The 23,216-nt window shown below is 41.4% G+C and overlaps 2 protein-coding genes across 6 annotated transcripts in view; both read left to right on the top strand.

Annotated features, from left to right (window-relative positions):
- Window positions 1-9,695, top strand: part of LOC133486255 (pantothenate kinase 1-like) — a 23,900-nt gene extending 14,205 nt beyond the window's left edge. For both annotated transcript variants that reach the window (XM_061791132.1, XM_061791133.1), the window contains exons 6-8: window positions 385-508; window positions 1,578-1,703; window positions 4,509-9,695. In XM_061791132.1, the coding sequence (XP_061647116.1) occupies window positions 385-508; window positions 1,578-1,703; window positions 4,509-4,568 (310 nt within the window). In that variant the 3' untranslated portion in view covers window positions 4,569-9,695. The remainder of the gene's footprint in view (window positions 1-384; window positions 509-1,577; window positions 1,704-4,508) is intronic.
- Window positions 4,595-23,216, top strand: LOC133486252 (monocarboxylate transporter 12-B-like). 4 transcript variants are annotated; one of them, XM_061791130.1, is made up of 9 exons: window positions 4,595-4,728; window positions 16,443-16,769; window positions 18,996-19,099; window positions 19,192-19,335; window positions 19,952-20,047; window positions 20,121-20,280; window positions 21,382-22,008; window positions 22,423-22,682; window positions 22,977-23,216. In XM_061791130.1, exons 2-9 carry the CDS (start codon window positions 16,651-16,653, stop codon window positions 23,171-23,173), a joined length of 1,707 nt encoding a protein of 568 aa, XP_061647114.1. In that variant the 5' UTR covers window positions 4,595-4,728; window positions 16,443-16,650; the 3' UTR covers window positions 23,174-23,216. The 4 variants fall into 4 exon arrangements, with proteins under 4 accessions (XP_061647114.1, XP_061647112.1, XP_061647111.1 ...); XM_061791128.1 differs by lacking the exon at window positions 4,595-4,728 and adding an exon at window positions 6,950-7,083; XM_061791127.1 differs by lacking the exon at window positions 4,595-4,728 and adding an exon at window positions 9,851-10,011.

Below are 23,216 nucleotides of genomic sequence, written 5' to 3'. Positions count from 1 at the left end.
CTATTATTTTGTGGAATTTGTTGCAGCATCATACTGATGGGAATTTGCTTGTTCTCAGGAGAAATAAAGCAATATGCAGAAGTGTCACTTGCTCTTTTTCATGAGAAGGGTAAAAAAAAAAACACATTAAAATTGTAAATCTGATATTTGTGGATAAAATTTGATTTTATATTTTAAGGCCTGGTATACTGTAACAGTTGCAAACAAGAAAAATCCAAGACAGACTTTTTGCCTGGTAATCTGCATCCAGCTCAGCTCAAAGGTTGAGTCATAAAGCAAAGAACAACACTCATTTTTATCTCCGTCGCCACATTGTTACCGTGTCAAAAACAACACAAGCGTTCACACACGTTCAATGTGATCTTCTTTCTTTTTGTTCTTCAGTTTCGGTCACATGATGAGCAAAGAGAAGCGCGACACCATCAGCAAGGAAGACCTGGCGCGAGCCACGCTGGTCACCATCACCAATAACATCGGCTCCATCGCGCGCATGTGCGCCGTCAATGAGGTAAATGCGGGGAAAAAAGTCACATTGATGAGTGACTAACAAGTGAAAACCGCAGGGCTTGTGACTTTCTGCGTGCGGTGAGCTTCTTTACAGTGTTGCCTTGTGGCAATGGCGATCAAGCAGCATTGTACAGGGCTATCACGGCACGCAGAGCCGCAGCAGACGAGATGGCGCAACACAGAAATAGGGTGGGGAGTTTTAGGATTATTAGTTTTCATTTTATTATTGATAATATTTTATAAAATATGACAATCAATGTTGCATATTTACCTATTTTAATTCCATTTTGTAGTTATTACATATCTTGTATTACAAAAAAGTAAATTAATGAATACAATAAAAAAAATAACTATATAAAGTAGAATATAATATAGATAATATAATGAATGATGAAAAATAATTTAAATATAGTCGTATGTATTTCTAAAAAACTACAAAAAAACTATAATAAAATGGGGGGAAATCCAACAATAATTATAATAAATCTTTAAAATAATAACAATTTTCATTTTCTGTAGAGCTTGTCCTCATTAGGGTCACAGGTGAACTGGAGTCCATCGCACCTGACTTTTTATAATATACTGTATATTATACATCCATCCATCCATTGTCAACACTGCTTATCCTGGTTAGGGTCGATACATATTTAAAAAAATTGAAAATTAGTATATATATTATTTTGAATATTAGTATTATTGTTGTTTTTCATCATTTTATTGTTGTTTTAGATTGTATTTATATATTCTAAATCTACTTATTGATTTATTTATTTTCTTTCATTTTAGACTGTAAAATATAAATTTTAAAAAAATATTTGTAGTAAAAAAAAAACAACGTTTTTTCGGCTAAAGTTTGGGCTAATTTTGCTCTGCCTTGTTCTCCCCAATCCTCAAGTCTGCTCATGAGTGACCTCACTCACGCCACCATGTGGCGAGGAGGTAGCATTGGAATTTTCACCTCTGTTTTGTTGATTGATCACACATGGACATGTTGTTGTTCTCCTTTATTGTTATACAGTACACTTTTATTGTAAGTTTGATTACAATGAGGGAACATTTTTACTTGGCAGAAAATCGAGCGTGTGGTGTTTGTGGGCAATTTCCTGCGCATCAACACGGTATCCACCAAACTGCTGGCCTACGCCATGGACTTCTGGTCCAAAGGACAGCTGCGAGCGCTCTTTCTCGAGCATGAGGTAACAAGTCACATTTTAACAATATTAACTGTTATATAAGTACAACCTCCTCCTTGAGCTGTCACCTTATCCGGGTGGAGGGGTTTGTGTGTCCCAATGATTCTAGGAGCTATGTTGTCTGGGGCTTTATGCCCCTGGCAGGGTCACCCACGGCAAACAGGTCCTAGGTGAGGGACCAGACAAAGCACAGCTCCAAAAACCCAGATGATGACAACCAATTCAGGAAGATGTCACCGGGGCCCCCCTCTGGAGCCAGGCCTGGAGGTGGGTCCCCATAGGGGCCGGGTGCAGTGTGAGCTGGGCGCTGGCCGAAGGCAGGGACCTTGGCGATGCGATCCCCGGCTACAGAAGCTGGCTCTAGGAACGTGGAATGTCAGCTCTCTGGCAGGGAAGGAGCCGAGCAGGTGTATGAGATCGAGAAGTTCCGACTAGATATAGTCAGGCTCGCCTCCACACACGGCTTGGGCTCTGGTACCAGTCCTCTTGAGAGGGGTTGGACTCTCTTCCACTCTGAAATTGCCCACGGTGAGAGCCGCCGAGCATGTGTGGGTATACTTATTGCCCCCTGGCTCGGCGCCTGTACGTTCGGGTTTATGCCGGTGCACGAGAGGGGAGCCTTCCTCCGGCTTCGGGCGGGGGGACGGGTCCTGACTGTTGTTTGTGCCTATGCACCAAACAGCAGTTCAGAGTACCCACCCTTTTTGGAGTCCTTGGAAGGAGTGCTGGAGAGCGCTCCCGCTGGGGACTCCCTCGTTCTGCTGGAGGACTTAAATGCTCACGCGGGCAATGACAGTAAGATATGGAAGGGTATAATTGGGAGGAACGAGGAAACAGAGTCTGGGTTCTCTGAGGGTGGCGCTCCTATCTCTGGGGTTGAGGTCACCGAGGTGGTTCAAAAGCTCCTCGGTGGCAAGGCCCCGGGCGTGGATGAGAGTCGGCTGGAGTTCCTAAAGGCTCTGGATGTTGTGGGGCTGTCCTGGTTGACACGCCTCTGCAACATCGCGTGGACATCGGGGACAGTGCCTCTCCATTGGCAGACTGGGGTGGTGGGCCCACTTTTTAAGAAAGGGGACCGGTGGGTGTGGGGGGTCACACTCCTCAGCCTCCCTGATAAGATTCCCATCAGATTCAGGAGGAGCAGTGTGGTTTTCGTCCTGGCCGTGGAACAGTGGACCAGCTCGACACCCTCAGCAGGGTCCTCGAGGGTGCATGGTAGTTCGCCCAATCAGTCTACATGTGTTTGGTGGACTTGGAGAAGGCGTTCGCCCGTGTCTCTCGGGGAGTCCTGTGGGGGTGCTTCGGGAGTATGGGTTATCGGACCCCCTGATACGGGCTGTTCGGTCCCTGTAAGACCGGTGTCAGAGTTTGGTACGCATTGCCGGCAGTAAGTCAGACTAGTTTCTGGTGAGGGTTGGACTCCGCCAAGGCTGCCCTTTGTCACCGATTCTGTTCATAACATATATGGACAGAATTTCTAGGTGCAGCCGAGGCGTAGAGGGGTTCTGGTTTTGTGGCCTCAGAATTGCATCTCTGCTTTTTGCAGATGATGTGATTCTGTTTGCTTCATCAAGCCGTGATCTCCAATTCTCACTTAAGCGGTTTGAAGCAGAGTGTGAAGCAGCTGGGATGAGAATCAGCACCTCCTAACCTGAGACCACGGTCCTCAGTCGGAAAAGGGTGGCGTGCCCTCTCCAGGTCGGGGATGAGATCCTGCCCCAAGTGGAGGAGTTCAAGTATCTTGGGATCTTGTTCACAAGTTCCATCTGAGCTTAACCATTTCAATATAATTACAATTGCTTACTCTTAAAACATTCTCAACGGAACACACACATAAAACACGAGACTTTTTCATCACAATCAAGTGCCAAGCAGAAGTCACCAAAGAGTCCAATTCAAAGTGGTTTTGTTCACAAGAAGCTACTTGATCTCTCCGCTGAGACTCATGTCCGCTGAGACTCATGTCAGTCACATAGCAATGGAACTAATTAGCGGCTAGCACCAGAAGCTAATGTAGCAGTCTTCGTCTTCGCTTGGTGTTTATTCTTGTCAAACGTCATAAACAGCTGGACTTAAGTGCACGCCACTGGTCACACAATATTTAAATCAATTTCAATCAATTTGTTCACAAAAGCTGGTTGAGACAAATATAAATCGTCTCGCAACGGAGAATGAGCTAACAGAGCTACATCTTCACTCACTGCTAATTCTTGTCAGACTCAATTAATTCATACTTGTTTTAATCTAAAGGCAATGGCGCTAGCTAGTGATAAGCATGAGAAGCTAACACAGTGGCCTACACCTTCACTTAGTGCTCCTTGTGTTGTACTCAAATGCATCTAATGGTAACGGAAATAGCTAGCGGCTAGTGTGAGAAGCTAACATACCAGTCTACATCATCACTCAGTGCTTGGGCTCAAATGCAGAACACCATTCAAAGTACTTTGTTCACAAAAAGATAGTTGAGATTAATATCAATATGAAATGAAACTGGCTAGCCCGTAAAGCTAACATAGCAGTATACATCTTAGCTCAGTGACACTTTTTGTCAAACAAATTGATTGAATGCACGATGCTGGTCAAGAAAGATCCAAATTATTTGTTCACAAAATGCTAGTTGAGACTAATATCCATCATATGTTTACGGAACTAGTTAACGTGAGAAGGTAACGTAGCGGTCTATACCTTCACTGTGCTTCTTGTCTAACGTCATAAACACGTGGACTCACATACATCAATTGAACGTCATTTTGTTCACAAAAAGCTGCTTCATTGAACCAACACATACGTTTCGGCGGTTCCCCTCAGGGTTACTTCGGAGCTGTGGGCGCGTTAATGGAGCTTCTCAAGACCACCGAGGACTCCTGAGCTGCCTCCCTCCCTTCAGTGCTGTGATGTCATCAACACTGGAAACACTGCAAACGCTGCAGAGGCTGCTAAAGGAATCACTGCGAGACATGAGAATAAGCAAGAGAAACTGGGGAAAAGCCATTGGGGAGCGCGTGTACTTAGCCATCAAACCGTAGAGGTTGTACTATTGTAATTGCTAATTTATGCTAATTGACGCTGTCTTTGCCTGAGTTTTTAATGACAAGCTACTGTAGCAGTTCGCCCCCGGTAAGTGGGTGTCTTTTTAAGATGAGAACTCAAAAGGGGATTAGCCGAAATGTGGTTAAGCTAATGAGAACGTTGCCCCTATGTGGTCGAATAGGAACTCCGCTGCACATGGCCTTTTTTTTTTTTTTTGCCCCGCCTCCTTTCCTGATTCCCAGTGTGGACCAACGGTGTGTCTTCTCCCGAGCTACGCTTCAGTTAGCATCTCTTGTTTTTTTCTTTCATCACCTTGCCTTGTTTTATCGCCGCCGAGATTTTTCTCACCACACTATTCAGACTAAAAAGTCCTCTCTCAGAGCTTTTCAGGTCACGCTAATATGTTAAAAGGGGAAGTGACCAGAGGAGCTAATCAAGTGGTCAGCGTCTTCACTTGGCACGCCGGCTCGTTAATCTACGTGACCATATATCCTAATTGATGTTCAGGATGTCGAAATCAAAGTCCTTTGTTCGCAACAATGTCGTCAATTATTCCTGTCAAGCTAACGGGAAAGGGAACACAAACAAGGAGTAGAAATCCTGCCAAAATATACAACGCTAAACATGGCCTTCTGTGTCCATTAGTCGTAAAAGATGGTGCAAACCATTCAGCAACTAGCGCGAGATGTTAACATCGCAGTAGATGCTGTTACAAGATATACAAATCCAACTTTTTTTTGTTTACAAAAAGGTGGCCAGTAGTCCTTCAAAGCCAGCAGCAATGGGAACACAAACCGCAAGTAAAAAGCTGCTAAAAAAAAAAAAGCCTTCGCTGTCTGCTTACCGCTAGTTTGCTTAACCATTCGGTGGCTAGCCCAAGAAGCTAACCAAACAGCCAAAAATCTGGTCAGTAGTCCTATCGGTGATCCTGTCAAGCCAACAGGAATGGGAACAAAACCAGGCAGTAGAAATCTGCAAAAGGATGCTAAACATAGCCTTCCGTGTCTGCTAAATGCTTAAATGCTAAAAGTGGACCATCTCAAGCTCCTCTGCCACTGCCCTTACACTTTCTGCCACACTTCTTTGTGCCATCTACCCTTCGATTAAATGCCTCTGAACTATTACTGCTGACACACTTTAGCATTTAGCTTTAGCACTAGAGGTTTCATCAAACTATTTTTTTTCCCTCCCATGTGGTTCTTTTGGGCAGGTCTTAATAATAATCATGACGTTGACGCTCCCATAGGTACTTAGTGTTAGCGTAGCATCTTAGGTTTTGCGTATTTGCCGTTCGCATGTCTACACATAACTTGTTCGTTGGTGTTCTGCACCCTCACTTGATTGTCCAGTTTGCTGCCTTTTTTTCCCCTTGTCCGCTTGAATCTAAATGCTTCAAAGTTGCAAAAAGATTTAACTCCTTGCCACTGTCTTCATGGCTCTGTCACACTTCTTTGTCATCTAACCTTCAGTAAAATACTTCTGTAGCATCACTCGCCAACACATTTTAGCATTTAGCTTTAGCATTAGCACTGGTATCTATTTTCATCAAACTATGGTTCTTCAACCCCCGGGGGTATGATTTATTTCGTCATGTAAAAATCCAATGTGACCCAAAACGTCGTAACTGTAACATAACCACAGGTAGTTAGCGTTAGCAGAGCGTCTTTGATTTAGTGCGTATGTCGATTAACAGATCAAGATGTACCTTTTTTTTGTTTGTTTTTTTGCGCTAGCAACTTCCTGTTTACAATCTTCCAACCAATGAGAGAAGAGAGCGATCTCTTGGTTGAACCAGGATGGAAACACACTGACGATATATGATACTACTAGACTAAACTGAAGCTGTGGAGTCCACCATTTTGTGTACTTTTGCTGTTCTCTCAGACCACCGTGTCACCCTCCCCCCCTTTCAGCCCTCTTCCTCCCACCTTTATTGACAAGTCGCCCCCTTCGCAGCTAGCTCACAGCTAGCGAAACGTCTCAAAGGTTTCACACACGTTAACCATCAGCCAGGAACTGATAAAAACTGTTTGTGTTTTCAGTCCTGCACCCACTGTCTCTCTCCACCACTTATTACGCATTTTTGTTGTTGTGCTCGTTGCCTCAGTGAAGCTCCAGCGTGACCTCGAACGCTGACCTCGACACCCCCCCCCCCCCCTCCCCACACCCCATTTAACGCCATCTGTTTATGTCCATGCCTTCATGTTTGTGACCTCATACCACAGTGTCTTTTGCCTGTTTCATACGGAGACCCCGCAAAACGGTTCAGCATGAGAAGTGAATGTCTGGTCTTCCCACCCCCATCCGGCCTTGCCTTTTTATACAATCCCGCCTCTGATACTACCTCCGACAGGTATATCAAACAGTTGTCGGACGGTGACTATTGCTTTCAACACAACGGGACGTGAAAAGCGAGTGTCAGGTCTTCCCACCCGTGTCCCGCCTTACCTTTTTACGCAGTCCCACCTTTGTTACGGTTATGATACTACCTCTAAAGCCGGAATATTGCCGAATAGATTTCCCCCTCATTCCATGCCAGTGCTGTAGTCGTCTCGTAACGTGGTAGTACTAGAATTAGAAAAGCCTCAACAACCTTCATCAGATACTGTACATACAACTGGACTATTTAATTTAATTCTTATTGTTATTAATATTTGTTTGTTTTTTTTCCATGTTGGTTTACGATTTCCGTTATGACGGCAAACATCCGCTAGATATGAACACAATGGCTTCCCGGGCGGCCATTTTGTGATTAAAAGCGTAAAGTACACTACAAATTATATATGGTTAACATATAATGTTATAGTCACAGGAATTTTAGGAGTGGACTTTTAACCGTTTCTGATGCGTAATATCGCAATTCCAGTTCAAAAATAATCCAACTAGCGTAACGCTGGTCAGCTAATAACCATTTTTCATAATGGCAGAGCTTTAAGGTGGCCTGAAATTAGGCAGGGGTGGCCGCCTCCAAATTTTATTTCCGGGAAAAAGCCTGTAATATTAGGTGGACGCACAATCTATTCTAATTAGATCTCATTACGATAATAATGCTAACAGATCTATTCAAGTATCACTATATTAATTCTGTTTGTAGTGTAACTCGTTAAGTTGTGTGATGATTTTCTGTGTTAGCATCAATGCTAACACAACAAACCGCTGGGACCATGTCAATATTTAAACATCTGTTATGCCCGTGAGCCATTTGGCTCTGCAGTAAGCATCTTAACGTATGGAAGCCGTTTGAGCATCTTTCATATCCATTTAAGGTCTCAATACAAGTACGCTCTTTGTCCTATGCTAAAAATGACCACTTGGATATGCAAGCGTGACAATTGGAGAGAGAACTCCTCCTCCTTTTCGTCTTGTTCTGCTAATTTTTATTTGAATGCCATTTCAGGCGGTTTTTGTTTGTTTTTTTACCTTTTAACACCAATTTCGGTGGACAAACGTGTCTTGACAAGCGCTATGTATCCAAGTCGACCTTACTTGTCGTGACGTAATTGCCTCTTGCACAACTTGAAAAATATTATTATTATTTTTTTAATGCCTCATTGGTTGTTAAACAAACATCCTGTTGACTAGTCCAAGCCTTTAAACTAAACGATACTGAGGAGAAAAAGTTGATATAAATGATTGTCCGGAATGCTAATTAGTTGTGTGTCTGTGTGTGTGTGTGTGTGTGTGATATATACACACAGAGGTTTTTGTAAATATGAATAATAATGATCTAATCCACACCAGCAAGCTGTCATTGGTTTTAACTTGGCCGGCTTTCACAAAACATCTCCTGTATCGTGATACACATGATATGGCGATATATACAGAATGATTGATATCGTGGAAGAAAATCATCTACAATCTGTGATGATGACCAGGGAAGTAATGAAAACTTGCGATATAATATCACAATATTTTTTAACAATACGAATATCACAATACAAAAGGGTACACGTACACATACAGCAATTGTGTGATAATTGATATGTGGGAATGAAACTATGTAAGCTACTGTGCGTCACGACGTGTAACAAAGTTAAACTCATGATACAATGTTATCATGTTTTTACAATGATACCAATGGTATCACGATACAGCGATTTGCATAACAATTGATTTATTGGGTGAAAAAATATCAATACATTTCAATGTCTGTATTTTTCCTACAGAACAAATTCTATCATGATACAGCGATTGTAAGATGAATTTATATATTGGAAGAAAACAATATATGATGCATTGTACATATTTAATAATTTGAGGAGAATGTGATTATTTTCCTACCACACTAATGGTAACACAATACAGCGTCACTTTTCCAACTAGACCGAAGATACTGCAATATTTTGGATGTAATGCAACACAATTGTGTACAATCCATCCATTTTCTGTGCCGCTTCTCCTCACTAGGGTCGCGGGCGTGCTGGAGCCTATCCCAGCTGTCATCGGGCAGGAGGCGGGGTACACCCTGAACTGGTTGCCAGCCAATCGCAGGGCACATAGAAACAAACAACCATTCGCACTCACAGTCATGCCTACGGGCAATTTAGAGTCTCCAATTAATGATTGTGTACAATATCTATGATAAATAAAAACTGGTCCTATGTTTTTCCAACGATATCAATGGTGTCACGATACAGCCATTGAGCAATAAGTGTCATAATGGATTCAAATGATCAATGACAAATCACGATATTGATGTAACTAATCAAAATGCAACAATATTGTTACAGTGATAGCAATGGTATCACTGTACAGCTCCATATTATGTCAACTTTAGCATTTATTTTGGGGGTTGTGAAGTAAACAAGTCTTGTTTGTTGTTTGAGATGTTTGTGAAAGCTGCCGTTGGTTGTTTCATAATTTCTGCTGCTTTTAACAAACACACAAAAAATGCCATGTGCAATGTATATGTAATGATGTGAACAAGACTTTTTCTCAAAAGGAATAAAAGTCAAACTGGATGAAGTCACTTTTCTAATCTTTGCTTGAAGCATGTATCTAGCAATTTATATTGTGGGAGTCAACGTTAAGAAAGTCAGATAAGAGGCTAAGCTAACACACACACAGTACTGTATAGTGTAGTGTAGTGTTGAGAATAATGCAGGGATTCTCCTCCCCCCGCTTCTCACCGGCACACGTGTGTGTATATATATATATATATATATATATATATGTTGTTTGCTCAGCCACTAGTGTTGCAGAACACCTTTACGGTGTCGCGGCAGGCGCAGAGAGACTCAACTCCTCAAGGTTTCTGGAGGCATGTTGCCCGGAAACTGATGTAAGTTAAATATCAGATATTGTTTTTTTATTATTATAATGCAAAGTGAATTTTAAAAAAGTATTTTCTTTATTTTTTGTAACCAATTTTTTTTTTTGTCATGTCACTGACTTTTTCCTTTGTATATGCATTTATTTGTATCTTGGAACATTTCAACCAATAAGCCAACACTGTAAAAAACTCCATTCAAACTTTCTAAATGTCAGTTTTTATGTTACAAAAGTAATTCAATTGCAGTTACACTTGTTTTTTGCTGTGATGTAATAATGGGAGTCATTACGCATTTGCCAAGATTTTATTTTTTTAAATCCACGCCAGCTAGCGTGGACGGAGCATGGTGTCAAAAAGTACGATGATCATGGGGGATTTTCACAATAATACGGGACTCAAACAAACATTTGTTGTGCTTGTGAAAAGAGCTACACGGAGATTTAAAAAAAAAAATAAACAATTTGTGGATTTCTTCAACATATTACAACCAATAAACCGACATGCTTTCTGTAAAGCTATATGTAAATTAAAAATCTATAATAATTTAACCTATGAGAATCATTAGAAATGCATGTTAGGTTACGCACTTTAACCTAGTGGCAACCACACGGTTTCTTTAAATGCATCCATGTTTTCGCAATACAAAAAGTTGGTTTATTAGTTGGTTGTTGGTAAATTTTACAGATTTATTAATTATGAGTTTTATTGATTTCAACCTGGTAGCTTAAAGTATGTAGCTAAATATTCGCGTCAGCTTGCTAGCTAGATTTATGTTAGAAGCTTACTAGTTTTATTTATTAGTTTCAACCTGCTAGCTAGTTTTTACGGTGTTAGTGAGCATATTTTTATTTTATTCGCTTTTTATATGTATGTTCTGTTGCAAAATTTTTGTTGGCTCCATCCTGCTGGCTAGCTTTATGTAACTAGTGCATTAGTTGTCTTCTTAATAGCTAGATCTTCAGTAACTATATGTTTTAGTAGTTTCAGCTCGTTTGATTGTTTTTTTGCGTTGTTTATGGTTATTACCTGGAAACTAATGTTATGTCACTTTAGAAAATGTGATGTTACATTTGCGTTAACATTTAGATTGCAAATGTTATGTTACTTTGGCGTGCAAGCCTACAGCAAAATCTTTGTGAGCTTTTTCAACTGTAGTTTTATTACTAGCATTGACATGGTATCTAGTTTGTTTATTAGCTTTAGCCTGATAGCTGGTTTCACATTAGTCACAAACTAGCTGTATGTATTAGTTAAACCGAGTAGCTCATTTTAGGTATGTAACGAATTATGTGTTAGCTCCAGCTTGCTAGCTAGAGTTTCATTAGTCGCTAGGTATATGAGTTACAGCTAGGTAGTATTTTTCCCTACTTCCGTCTACGTGTTAACTGGCTTTATTTATTGCTTTTGACCTTGTAGTTGGATTTACATTTGTAGCTAAGTAAATGTGCAACAAATAGTCAAAAAGTTTATTTACTAGCTTCAGTTTTTATTAGTTTCAATCTGTTAATCACTTTTATGTATGTTCCTAAATTTGCTGGTTAACATGGTTGATCACTGGCTTCTACTTGATCACTAGCTGAATTTACTGGCTATCAAAAAGTATATCACTAAATATATCTTAGCTACAACTTAGCTAGCTAGAGTTAGTATATTTGGTAAATTTATATATTCATATTTAGTAAATATTTAGTATTTAGATTTAGCTAGATTTAGTAGCAAACCTGGAGTTTGCATGTTCTCCCCGTGCCTGCGTGGGTTTTCTCCGGGCACTCCGGTTTTCTCCCACATCCCAAAAACATGCATTAATTGGAGACTCTAAATTGCCCGTAGGTGTGAATGTGAGTGCGGATGGTTGTTTGTTTGTATGTGCCCTGCAATTGGCTGGCAACCAGTTCAGGGTGTACCCCGCCTCCTGCCCGATGACAGCTGGGATAGGCTCCAGCACGCCCGCGACCTTAGTGAGGAGAAGCGGCTCAGAAAATGGATGGATGGATGGATGGATGGATAGTAGCAAACCTAATTTTGACTAACTAGCTACTTATTAGCTTCGTATTGGTAGCTATTCTAAGCTATGTCGCAAAATATATCTTTGCTGGCTAGATACACGAGTAACCAATAATGTGTGATGAAGCTAGTTATCAAGTTAACCTACTAGCTTTTAACTGCTAACTTATTAGTTTCGACATGAGAGCTAGTTTTAGTTAGTCGCTAGCTACAGCTAGCTGCCTGGATTTACACTCGTAGCTAAGAATGTTTTCTCACTAGCTTCATCTTAGTAACTGGTTCATTAGCTTTAACATGGTAGCTACTCTCATTTGGTGAGTTTCAGACATGTTGAGGCCACCAAGAAGGCAAGTGAAAATGTATGTATTTTAGGGGTCCCTAACATGAACCTTTCATCAGTTTCATTGATTGACATGAAATTAGGTGAACATGTCAATCATAACAGGACGCATGAAAAAGTCTCAATGTCCCAAATGGAACAGTAAGTCTGCCATTTTGGTTTGAAACATTCATTTTGTGCAAAGTCCAGGGATCGTACTTTAGCAGTTGATCCAAATGAGTTCCAATCGGGAGCAGGTATCCTACACAGACAGGCGAGGCTAAATTGGCAGTTTTTTTTAAACCAGTGCCATCCCTTGTAGGCGAAGCATCGCATCAAATGACGAAGAGGGCCAAACATGAAAAAAGGACCCCTTGTGTGTTTTGGTGTGAAAAAAGCAGCCTCCTAGCCAGCTGTGCTCTATTTGCATTGAAGCCTTTCAGAGGAACTCCCATCATGCATGAGCTCCAAGAATCCACACTAGCACGCACGCACGCACAAACACACGCGCACACATGCCTGATAACTAAACATTCAAAACAACCGTGTTAGAAAAGTTTAAGCTGCGATGAAAGCAAACGGGTCAAAGCTCAAGTTTTTTTTTTCTTTCCCTTTTTTGTTTTTTGTTGCTTCATCATCCCTTGTGGCTGCGAAAGGTTTTCCGGGTTGTGAAGTTCGCCCCCGTGTTGATTGACAGCAGTGCCGATGACAAAATGTGTGCTTATTTACACAGATGTCGCACATCGAGCTGATGCAGCAGTAAAAACGATAAATTGTGCTTCACGGGAGAAGCAAACAGGCAATTGCGCACATTCTTAGCTACTAAGAAATAAATCTAGTAAGCTAACATGAGCTACCAGGTCCGACTCTAAGATAATAAATACTCATAAATAGGTAGCATGTTGAAGCTAGTAATAAAACATGCTAAGTGCAACATATTTAGCTACAAGGAAGTAAGTCTTTCTATAACCCCAATTCCAATGACGTTGGGAGGTTGTGTTAAACATAAAGACAGAATACAATGAAATCATGTTCAACCTATATTTAATTGAATACACTACAAAGAAAGGATATTTAATGTTCAAACTGATAAACTTGATTGTTTTTAGCAAATAATCATTAACTTAGAATTTTATGGCTGCAACATGTTCCAAAAAAGCTGGGACAGGGTCATGTTTACCACTGTGTTACATCCCTTTTTTTTTTTAAAACAACATTCAATAAACGTTTGGGAACTGAAGACACTAATTGTTGAAGCTTTGTAGGTGGAATTCTTTCACATTCTTGCTTGATGTACAGCTTCAGCTTCAACAGTCTCTTCTCGTGTTGTTCAACAGTTTCAATCAATAAAAGTCGAAGGTCCAACTCCCAAAAAAAAAAAAAACAGTCCGGGGTCTCCGTTGTCATATTTTACGCTTCATAATGCGCAACACATTTTCAATGGAAGACAGGTCTGGACTGCAGGCAGGCCAGTCTAGTACCCGCACTCTTTTACTACGAAGCCACGCTGTTGTAACACGGGCAGAATGTGGTTTGGCGTTGTCTTGCTAAAATAAGGGGCGTCCATGAAAAAGACGACGCTTGGATGGCAGCATATGTGTCTCCAAAACCTGTATGTACCTTTCAGCATTAGTGGTGCCTTCACAGATGTGTTAGTTACCCATGCCATTGGCACTAACACAGCCCCATACCATCACAGATGCTGGCTTTTGAACTTTGCATCCATAACAGTCCGGATGGTTCTTTTCCTCTTTGGCCCAAAAACAATTTGAAATGTGGACTCGTCGGACCACAGAACATTTTTCCACTTTGCATCAGTCTATCTTAGATGAGCTCTGGCCCAGAGAAGCCGGCGGCGTTTCTGGGTGTTGTTGATAAATGGCTTTTGCTTTGCATAGTAGAGTTTCAAGTTGCACTTACGGAAGCAGCGCCGAACTGTATTTACTGACATTGTTTTTCTGAAGTGTTCCTGAGCCCACGTGGTGATATCCTTTAGACATTGATGTCGGTTTTTGATGCAGTGGCGCCTGAGGGATCGAAGGTCACGGGCCTTCCATGTCAGTTTTCGGCCTTACCGCTTACATGCAGTGATTTCTCCAGATTCTCTGAATCTTTTGATGATATTATGGACCGCAGATGATGGAATCCCTAAATTCCTTGCAATTGTACGTTGAGGAACATTGTCCTTAAACTGTTCGACTATTTTCTCACGCACTTGTTCACAAAGAGGTGAACCTCGCCCCATCTTTGCTTGTGAATGACTGAGCAATTCAGGGAAGCTCCTTTTATACCCAATCATGTGGGATGTTCCCAACAGTTGTTTGATGAGCATTCCTCAACATTCTCAGTCTTTTTTGCCCAGCTTTTTTGGAACGTGTTGCAGCCATAAAATTCAAAGTTCATGATTACCTGCTAAAAACAATCAAGTTTATCAGTTTGAACATTAAATATCTTATATTTGTAGTGTATTTAATTAAATATAGGTTGAACTTGATTTGCAAATCATTGTATTCTGTTTTTATTTATGTTGAACACAATATCCCAACTTCACTGGAATTCGGGTTGTAGCTAGGATTGTATAAGTGACATAATTGAGACTAAATACCAGGTCGTAGCTAATAAATAGGGCTAGTTACCAACTTGAAACTGGTAAATAAAGATGCTAACTAGCTGTATCCGACATATTTAGCTACAAAGAAGAAAATTAGCCGAGATACTGAAAAGTAATACAAATAGTTCGCTACAAATCAGTTATCAGTTATACAAATTGTTACAAATTTCTATCATAACAGGATGTACAAAACTACAAAGCTTCACCAAAAGTGATCCCGTCCCGTTTGTTGTGGTGTGTTTGTCTGTGTGCCCTCATTTCTGCAACATTCTCATCTTCTTTAGTGTCAGGTGTCCTCAATAACAACACAAAGAGTGTGCTTCTTTTTCAGATAGAAATAAATGGTGGGCGCAGGCATTCGTGGAAAGAGTCTCAAACTTCACAATCCCTATTGTGAAGTGTGTCTGTGTAGGTCAGTGACAAACCTCTATCCCGTCCGGGTTTGTTAGCCGGCAGGCTGTTGCATAAGCGAAGTGGTGTGACTCACAGCACTTGCAATAGTGTCTGTACGCATGCCGGGTGATAAGCCGCAAAACAACCCACTGACCTCTTCTTGGCCAAGCTGTGTGACACACTATCAGCTTTCAACTGACAAATTCCCATCTTCTCAGGTGGTATCAGAACGATAACAGAGGTGGGACACTTAATTCTCTTCTGCCAGTAAAAGTTGACATTTTGCTACCTTTTTCAGTGTTGCTGTTCAGTATTAACAGCATCGAAGTGGAATGGGAAAAAAATCTACTTTGTGAATCCCTGTCACAGGTTTTCGGATGGGAGAAAAGAGTGAGACATTGTTCCGCCTCTCGTACAGCTCTCCAATGACAGAAAACTGTCAGGAAGTAGTAACAGAGCTGTTTAACAGAGGCCAATTCTGTGTCTGTCCTGTCACCATGTATTAGGTGTAAGAAATGATTGAAACATTGTCCCGCCTGTATTACGGCTCTCCAAAGTTGGAAAGTTGCCGGGAAGTACGATCAGGGCATAACAGGAGTGAGAGTCAGACTTTTTGTCAGAGTTTATCAGGCGGGAGAATTGAGTAAGGCATTTTTCCGCCTCTATGTGGCTTTCCAAAGTCATAAAATTGTTTGGAAGTAATATCAGAGACTTAACCGAGGCAGGAGACCAAGTCTGTACTGTCTCTGCCACCGTTTATTGGATGGGAGAAGTGAGTGCGACAGTATAGGAGCCATAACACAGGCAAGATGCTATGATGCCAGCGGCTGGAGTGTGAAATTTAACACTTGACACTCACTCCCCCCGCCCTGTTGTGTTTAAAGCAATATCCCACCATCACTGGGTTCTGTGTGAATGGCATATGCTGTTTATCCCTGTAAAAGAGGCAATTATTGCCTGCAAAAGTCAAATATTTTCCCGTCTTTGTTGTCCTGTAAGTATGCAATTCATGGACATTTGTAAAACCTCAAAGGCGATAATTTTATTTGGGTTGCTTTCTGTGTGTGTGTGTGTGTGTGTCTTTGCGTGTGTGTGTGTGTGTGTGTGTGTCAGGGAAAGAGGAACCGGAGGCGGGACAGAGGAAACAGAGGAGGGAACCTCGGGAATCTCCTTCAGATCCTGCGCAACTTCACAAAAGTGCCGACCAATGCAGAAGAGCTGGGCAGATGAGAAGCTGCTGCCGACGTTGTGAGGTGTCCTGAGCCGAGGCCGAGAGGGAGGGACCACTAATGACAACTCTCCCCGTGATTGGTCGCAAGCCATGGCTGTCAGCGTGCAGGAGAAGCCCCGCCAGAGCCAGGTGACCGAGGAGGGTGGCTGGGGCTGGATTATCGTCGCTGCCTGCTTCCTCGCAACCGTCTGCACACGTGCAGTCACCAGGTGTGTGGATAGTATACACACATAGTATACACAGTCTACACTACGTGCGCATGTATGTATGTGTGTGTCTGTGTTGTGGTGTGGTGCGGTGTAATGTGGTGTGTGGTGAGTCCCACAAAAACACAAAATAAGTGCGGTCAGTCCCACAAAAATACAAAATATGTGTGTGTGCGTTCCCTCATAGTTGCACAATGGTGACCCCACAATAATATAAAAACAAGAAGTGTGTAGGGTCCTATGTTAATAAAAAACAAGGATTAAGAGAGAGAGAGAGCGCTCCAAGACAAGTTAAGACGTGTGTGGTTTCCACATTGTATTCTGCACTGGTAGCCATACCATGCAGTAAAGACAATAAATCATGTGTGAAAAAAATTTATTCATTCATTCATTTTCAGTAGCGCTTATCCTCACTCGGTTCGCGGGCGTGGTGGAGCCTATCCCAGCTGACTTTGTAACTTTTCTTTCATTTGTCCATAGTTTTAGTTTATTAGCACCTCTAAATAGTCTCTCACTTAGCAGGTGTTCATTCCTGAACAGCTTAAAGTGTTACTTTGTATTTTCCCCTCCCACTAAGGCTATGAATTCCTGCTGAGGTGATTCCATATTGATACTTTTTTTTTTTTTTTGCACAGTCAGCACATTTCCATCACACAAAGTTATGAATTAAGTCCTCCAAAGTGCACTTGTGTTGTTTTGGTAGAACTAGTGTCTCCTCTTAAAATCACAAAAAAGATAAAGAAGTGAATGAGGGGCAGGTGTCATTTGATAACCTCCTCCGACTCGTCCCTATCGCCCGAGACCGACCAGCAGAAGACGTGAAATTATATAAGCGTGCTTATGCAAGGCCTCATAGTCCACGCACTTCCTGACCCGACACGTTACTCAGGGTAAACATTACTGGACTTTCTATTTGCCTCATTAGTATGCAACAACTCTTTGTGTTTCCAGAAATATAAATGTCACAGTGGAAATGATATGGTATGTCATCCATCCATCCATCCATTATCTGAACCGCTTATTCCCACAAGGGTCGCGGGAGCGCTGGAGCCTGTCCCAGCTATCATCGGGCAAGAGGCGGGGTACACCCTGAACCGGTTGCCAGCCAATCGCAGGGCACATATAAACAAACAATCATTCGCACTCACATTCACACCTACGGGCAATTTAGAGTTGTCAATTAACCCACCACGCATGTTTTTGGGATGTGGGAGGAAACCGGAGTGCCCGGAGAAAACCCACACAAGCACGGGGAGAACATGCAAACTCCACAAAGACGGGGCCGGGGATTGAACCCCGGTCCTCAGAACTGTGAGGCAGACGCTGTAATCAGTGGTCCACCGTGCCGCCTATGGCATGTCAAAATATCAGTATTTTATACTAGTGTGACAGCATATTTCATACGCCAACAAAAGATTGATATTTGATGTGTACTGTGCCGAGAGATAAAATGATACCGCACACCAAAATATCAGTATTTGATACTGGTGTATAGATACTGTATTGAGGCAGAAATGGTACAACACATCAGTAGATTGATATTTGACACTGGTGTGCTGGAGCCTATCCCAGCTATCGTCGGGCGGGAGGCGGGGTACACCCTGAACAGGTCGCCAGCCAATCGCAGGGCACATAGAAACAAACAACCATTCGCAAACATTCACACCTACGGGCAATTTAGACTCTTCAATCAACCTACCACGCACTTTGTTTTGTTCGACTGATCGACTCTGATTCTCAATAAACTTCAATTATAATACTAAGTAACCACAGCGGAAGCTTAAAAACTCCACTGTGACACAGTAAAACTGTTCCGGCATAAAAGGGATACAGAGCCTCCATTCTGCCTGACATAACAGCCGAACAGGACAAAAAAAATAAAAATAAAATAAAAGATACTGTACTAAGAAATTAAGCAATATGACACAAACTATGTTTATATGTTTTATGTTTAACATTAAGGCCTGCTTTTATATGGTGCTCTTTTTTTAAAAATTGCCCTATGGGAGCGGTTGAGATTCATCCAATAAATTGTGCCTAGCAACAGGCTGCAAAAGAATCCCAGCAATTAACTTGATGATCTACAGTAAGTTGCTGCGAGATGGCTAATGTTCATGGACGAGTGGCAATAAGTTACTTTTATCATACTTTCACTTTCTTATACAAACTTACTACATGTTTTATTTTTTATTCCTAATGCATGATGATGTCCGCTGTCCGTGTGTTCAGATGTGTTTCCATGTTCTTCGTGGAGTTCCAGCTGCACTTTGAGCGAGATTATTCCACCACAGCCTGGATCCACAGTCTCGTTGATTGCACCACTATGCTCTGTGGTATTAAAATTCTTCTTATTTTTTTTTTTATTGAAAAGTGGTAAAAAAAACAGTGTTGTATTTTGCCCAAGTCAGACATCATGTTTTTGCAGCCCCTTTGGGTGGTTTCCTTGGCAACCGTCTGTCGTGCAGAGCCACAGTGACGCTCGGGGGTCTCTTGTCCTCGGTGGGTTTGGTCCTTGGCTGCTTCGCCTCCAGTCTGGAACATCTCTATGTCTCTTTGGGAATCCTTACAGGTACGTCCTTAGGACGTAAATATGAAAATATGTCATACTAGTTATAATTGTGTACTTCAAAAAATAACAATTTGACATATCCAAATATTAATATTTTATTATGTATCTTTACTATACTCTAACTGATAACAATACAACTCTTCAAAATGAACATATTTGACACACGCATTTTATAAATAATTGATATCGATATTTGATACGGCTGTATCGATACCACACTGCGCTGTGAGAAATAATGTTACAACATAGCTAAATATCTACTTGATACTAGTGTATTGATACACTACCAGTAGCAATGACAATATGACACATCTAATTATTCATATTTGATACTGGTGTATTGATAGGATACTGATAACAATCCCATGCGTATTGGTGAATCAATACTATTCATACAACATTGTAAATATAAATGTGATACTGGTGTATTGATATTGTACAGAGAGATACAGAGATAATGATATGACATCAAAATATTATTTGATACTGGTGTATTGATGCTGTACGAAAACAAAAATATTTGATATTGGTGTGTTGATAATATGCGATCGGTGTTAACAGCGGCATGTAATGAATCAATATTTGATACTGTTGTATTGATACTGTTCTCTTTTAGGTATGGGCTTTGCTCTGTGCTACACGCCGTCCATCGCCATGGTTGGTCGTTACTTTAGTAAGAAGAAAGCGTTGGCATACGGCATTGCCCAGTCTGGTAGTTACTTCATTTTGTTCTCCCGCTTTTCAATCATCCCGTTCCGTCATTATCGTCACGTTCTGCTATCCAGGCAGCGGCATCGGGACCTTCATCTTGGCTCCGGTGGTGCAGCTGCTTATCGACCATTACTCGTGGAGGGGGGCCATGCTGGTCCTCGGGGGCTTCGTCTCGAACTTGTGTGTCTGCGGCGCTTTGATGAGACCGGTGGTGGAGCCCAGTGAGAAGCAAAGGTGGGATCTGTACAAATAGCAAACTAACTAGCAAGCCCGTTCGCTCATTTGGAATAAACCAGCAACTCTGAAGCACACAAATTTAGCCCATATTTGATACACGTATGTTGATACTGGACAGTGAGAAAACATGATATCATGTCAAAATACTGAAATGTGATCCTAAACTTGATGATAACGATACAACACATCGGAATATCTACATTTGATATTGGTGTATCGATACAGTGGTTTGAGAAATCACTATATCATACATAAAAATATGTATATACCTGTTTATTGATAGTACTGTGGATACATTAAAATATTTATATTTAATACAGGTGTGTCAATACTGGACCGTGAGAAATTAAGATACATAATACACATCAAAAATGTCTAGTTAAATGATTATGTGATAATTGTATTCAAATGTTGACATTTGATACTGGTGCATCAAAACTGAACTGTGACCGATAATGATACAATGCTACAAAACATAGATATGTGATTATGGTTTAGAGATACTATACTGTAAGAAATAATACATCAAAATATCACTATTAATACTGTTGTGTTTGTTAATACTGGACTGTGTGAAATCATGATGTCGTCCATGATAATATCACTATTTGTTACTGGTATATTTCTCAGAGATAAAAAATACAACACATTTTAAAAGATTTTTTACTCGTGAATCGATACTGGACTGTGAGGGATTAGGATTGGACACATTTTGATACGTGTGATACAGGTGTATTGATAATGTATTGTGAGAACTCATGATGATATGTATATCAAAATACTGACCTTTGACACTGATGTGTTGATACTCCACCGTCAGCATTTATGAGTCCACACATCAACATACCATGGAAAAGATTTATTATTTTAAATAGTTAGCTAGCTAGTTAGTTAGCTAGCTCAGCCCGCTATCTTCCGCGATTTGTTGTAGTTTAAATTCAATTCAATTTGCCCTACTTGGTACATAGGCTACCCCCACAAAAAAATTACACTCTGTGTATTAAAACCCACTGTCTTAATGCTAAGCTAAGCAAGCTGTTCCATTGTTAATGCTAGCACATATTGCTAACTCTTGTGTGTTTTTTTTTCCTTATGAAGGATGTCTCTGGAGTCCAAAGACGAATCTAAAGAGGTCCCAGCAAAGAGGCAAGAAATTAGCAACCTGAGCTACACTGAAGGACTTCTGATTGCTAACGGAGTGCTGAGAAACTGCCAACTGGAGAACAGCAAGCTCACTGAGGTTAACAAGCTAGCTGAGGCTAACACGTTAGCTCTTCTGTCCAGCGGGCCTGGTGTCAGGCTAACGGATCTTAAGGTAGCTGAGTGCCTTTTACTTAGCAACACACTAACGGCGGCCATGCTCGGGGAGCTAGCCGACAATAAGCTGGCTAGCACCGTGGAGAGTCCTAACTTGAGCAACAGAATGGGCGTCACAAAGACAGAAGTTGTGCCTTCTGAACCTTTAGTGACAGCTAACATCGAAAGAGGTCGTTGTTACTGCCTCCAGCGAGGAGAGGACTTTGGCTTCTTGGTGGTTCCGAACTTCCTGGTCCTGGCATCGTCCTTCCTGTTCCTGGCGTACGGTTGTAGTACTCCGATGGTCTACCTGGTTCCTTACGCCCTCAGCAAGGGATTGGAGCACAAGCAGGCCACCTTCATCATGTCCACATTTGGAATTAGCGGTATTGTGGGTAACATCACCTTTGGTTGGATCACAGACAGGAAGTAAGTAGCGTCTTGCCACATTTACAAAATATTTGATAAGGATGTGTCGAGACTGCATTGTGAGAGATCACAATATCATTCAAAAAAATATCAATATTTGGTACCTTTGTCTTGATACTGTAGTATGAGATATAATGATATGATGTATCAAAATATTTAGATTTAATACTGTTGTAGCAGTACTGAACAGGAAGTGTGAACAATAAGACACATGACACATCAAAATGCAGTATCAACATCTGATACTGTTGTATCAATACTGAACCAATGATAAGACATACATTTGGTACTGATGTATCGATATGGGACTGTAATGATACATAATGATATTTGTTTCTGGTGTACGGATACGGTACTGTAAGTATTAATACCACAATACATATTGACATTTGATACTGTTTTGTTTTTTTTCAGGTATCTGAAACGGTATCGCATTCTAAGCTACATTCTAGCGATCGCGGTGGAGGGCCTGAGCTGTCTGTGTGTTCCGCTCCTCCACTCCTTCGCCCCTCTGAGCACGTTCGCCGTGGTCTACGGCTACTTTGACGGCGCATACGTGGCCCTCATCCCCGTGGTCACCTCGGACGCCGTGGGCTCCGCTTACCTCACCTCCGCCCTGGGCGTGGTCTACTTCCTGCACGCCGTGCCTTACCTCGTCAGCCCACCCATCGGCGGTGAGACTTTGGGTTACTTATTATTTGATTTTTAAAAAAACTATTTCAAAAATCAAAAAATATTAGCAAGATAAACCTTTTGATCAAATGTTTTAATAATTTTAATTAATACATTATAACCACATTTAAAACTATTTTACATAAAATACACTAAACTTAGTAAAATAAGCATTTTAATGTGACATTTGATTACTTATAATAAATGAGAGGTAATACAAATAAAGCATAAAAATTAATTATTATTTTGTTTTTGAAATCTATGTCAGCTAATTGGGTTTGCGTGCCTTTCTTCAGGTTGGTTGGTGGACATGACTGAAAACTACACGGCGACCTTCTTGGTCAGCGGCGCGTCGTTCATATGCAGCGCTGCCATTCTGGCGGTGGCCATGTTGGTCCGACGTAGCCGTCGGTCGGGGCTGAAGGCGTCCTGCCCCGAACACGCCCCCACCACCACCTCCGCCCCCGCTGTTTGTCATCAGGACGTCATCTAAGCGTTCTGATGTCTATTTTTGTTTGTAATAACCAAACACTCTT

Source organism: Phyllopteryx taeniolatus, chromosome 11, assembly GCF_024500385.1.
Source record: "Phyllopteryx taeniolatus isolate TA_2022b chromosome 11, UOR_Ptae_1.2, whole genome shotgun sequence".
In the NCBI taxonomy this organism is placed as follows: Eukaryota; Metazoa; Chordata; class Actinopteri; order Syngnathiformes; family Syngnathidae; genus Phyllopteryx; species Phyllopteryx taeniolatus.
This window is presented reverse-complemented; position numbering and strand designations above follow the sequence as displayed.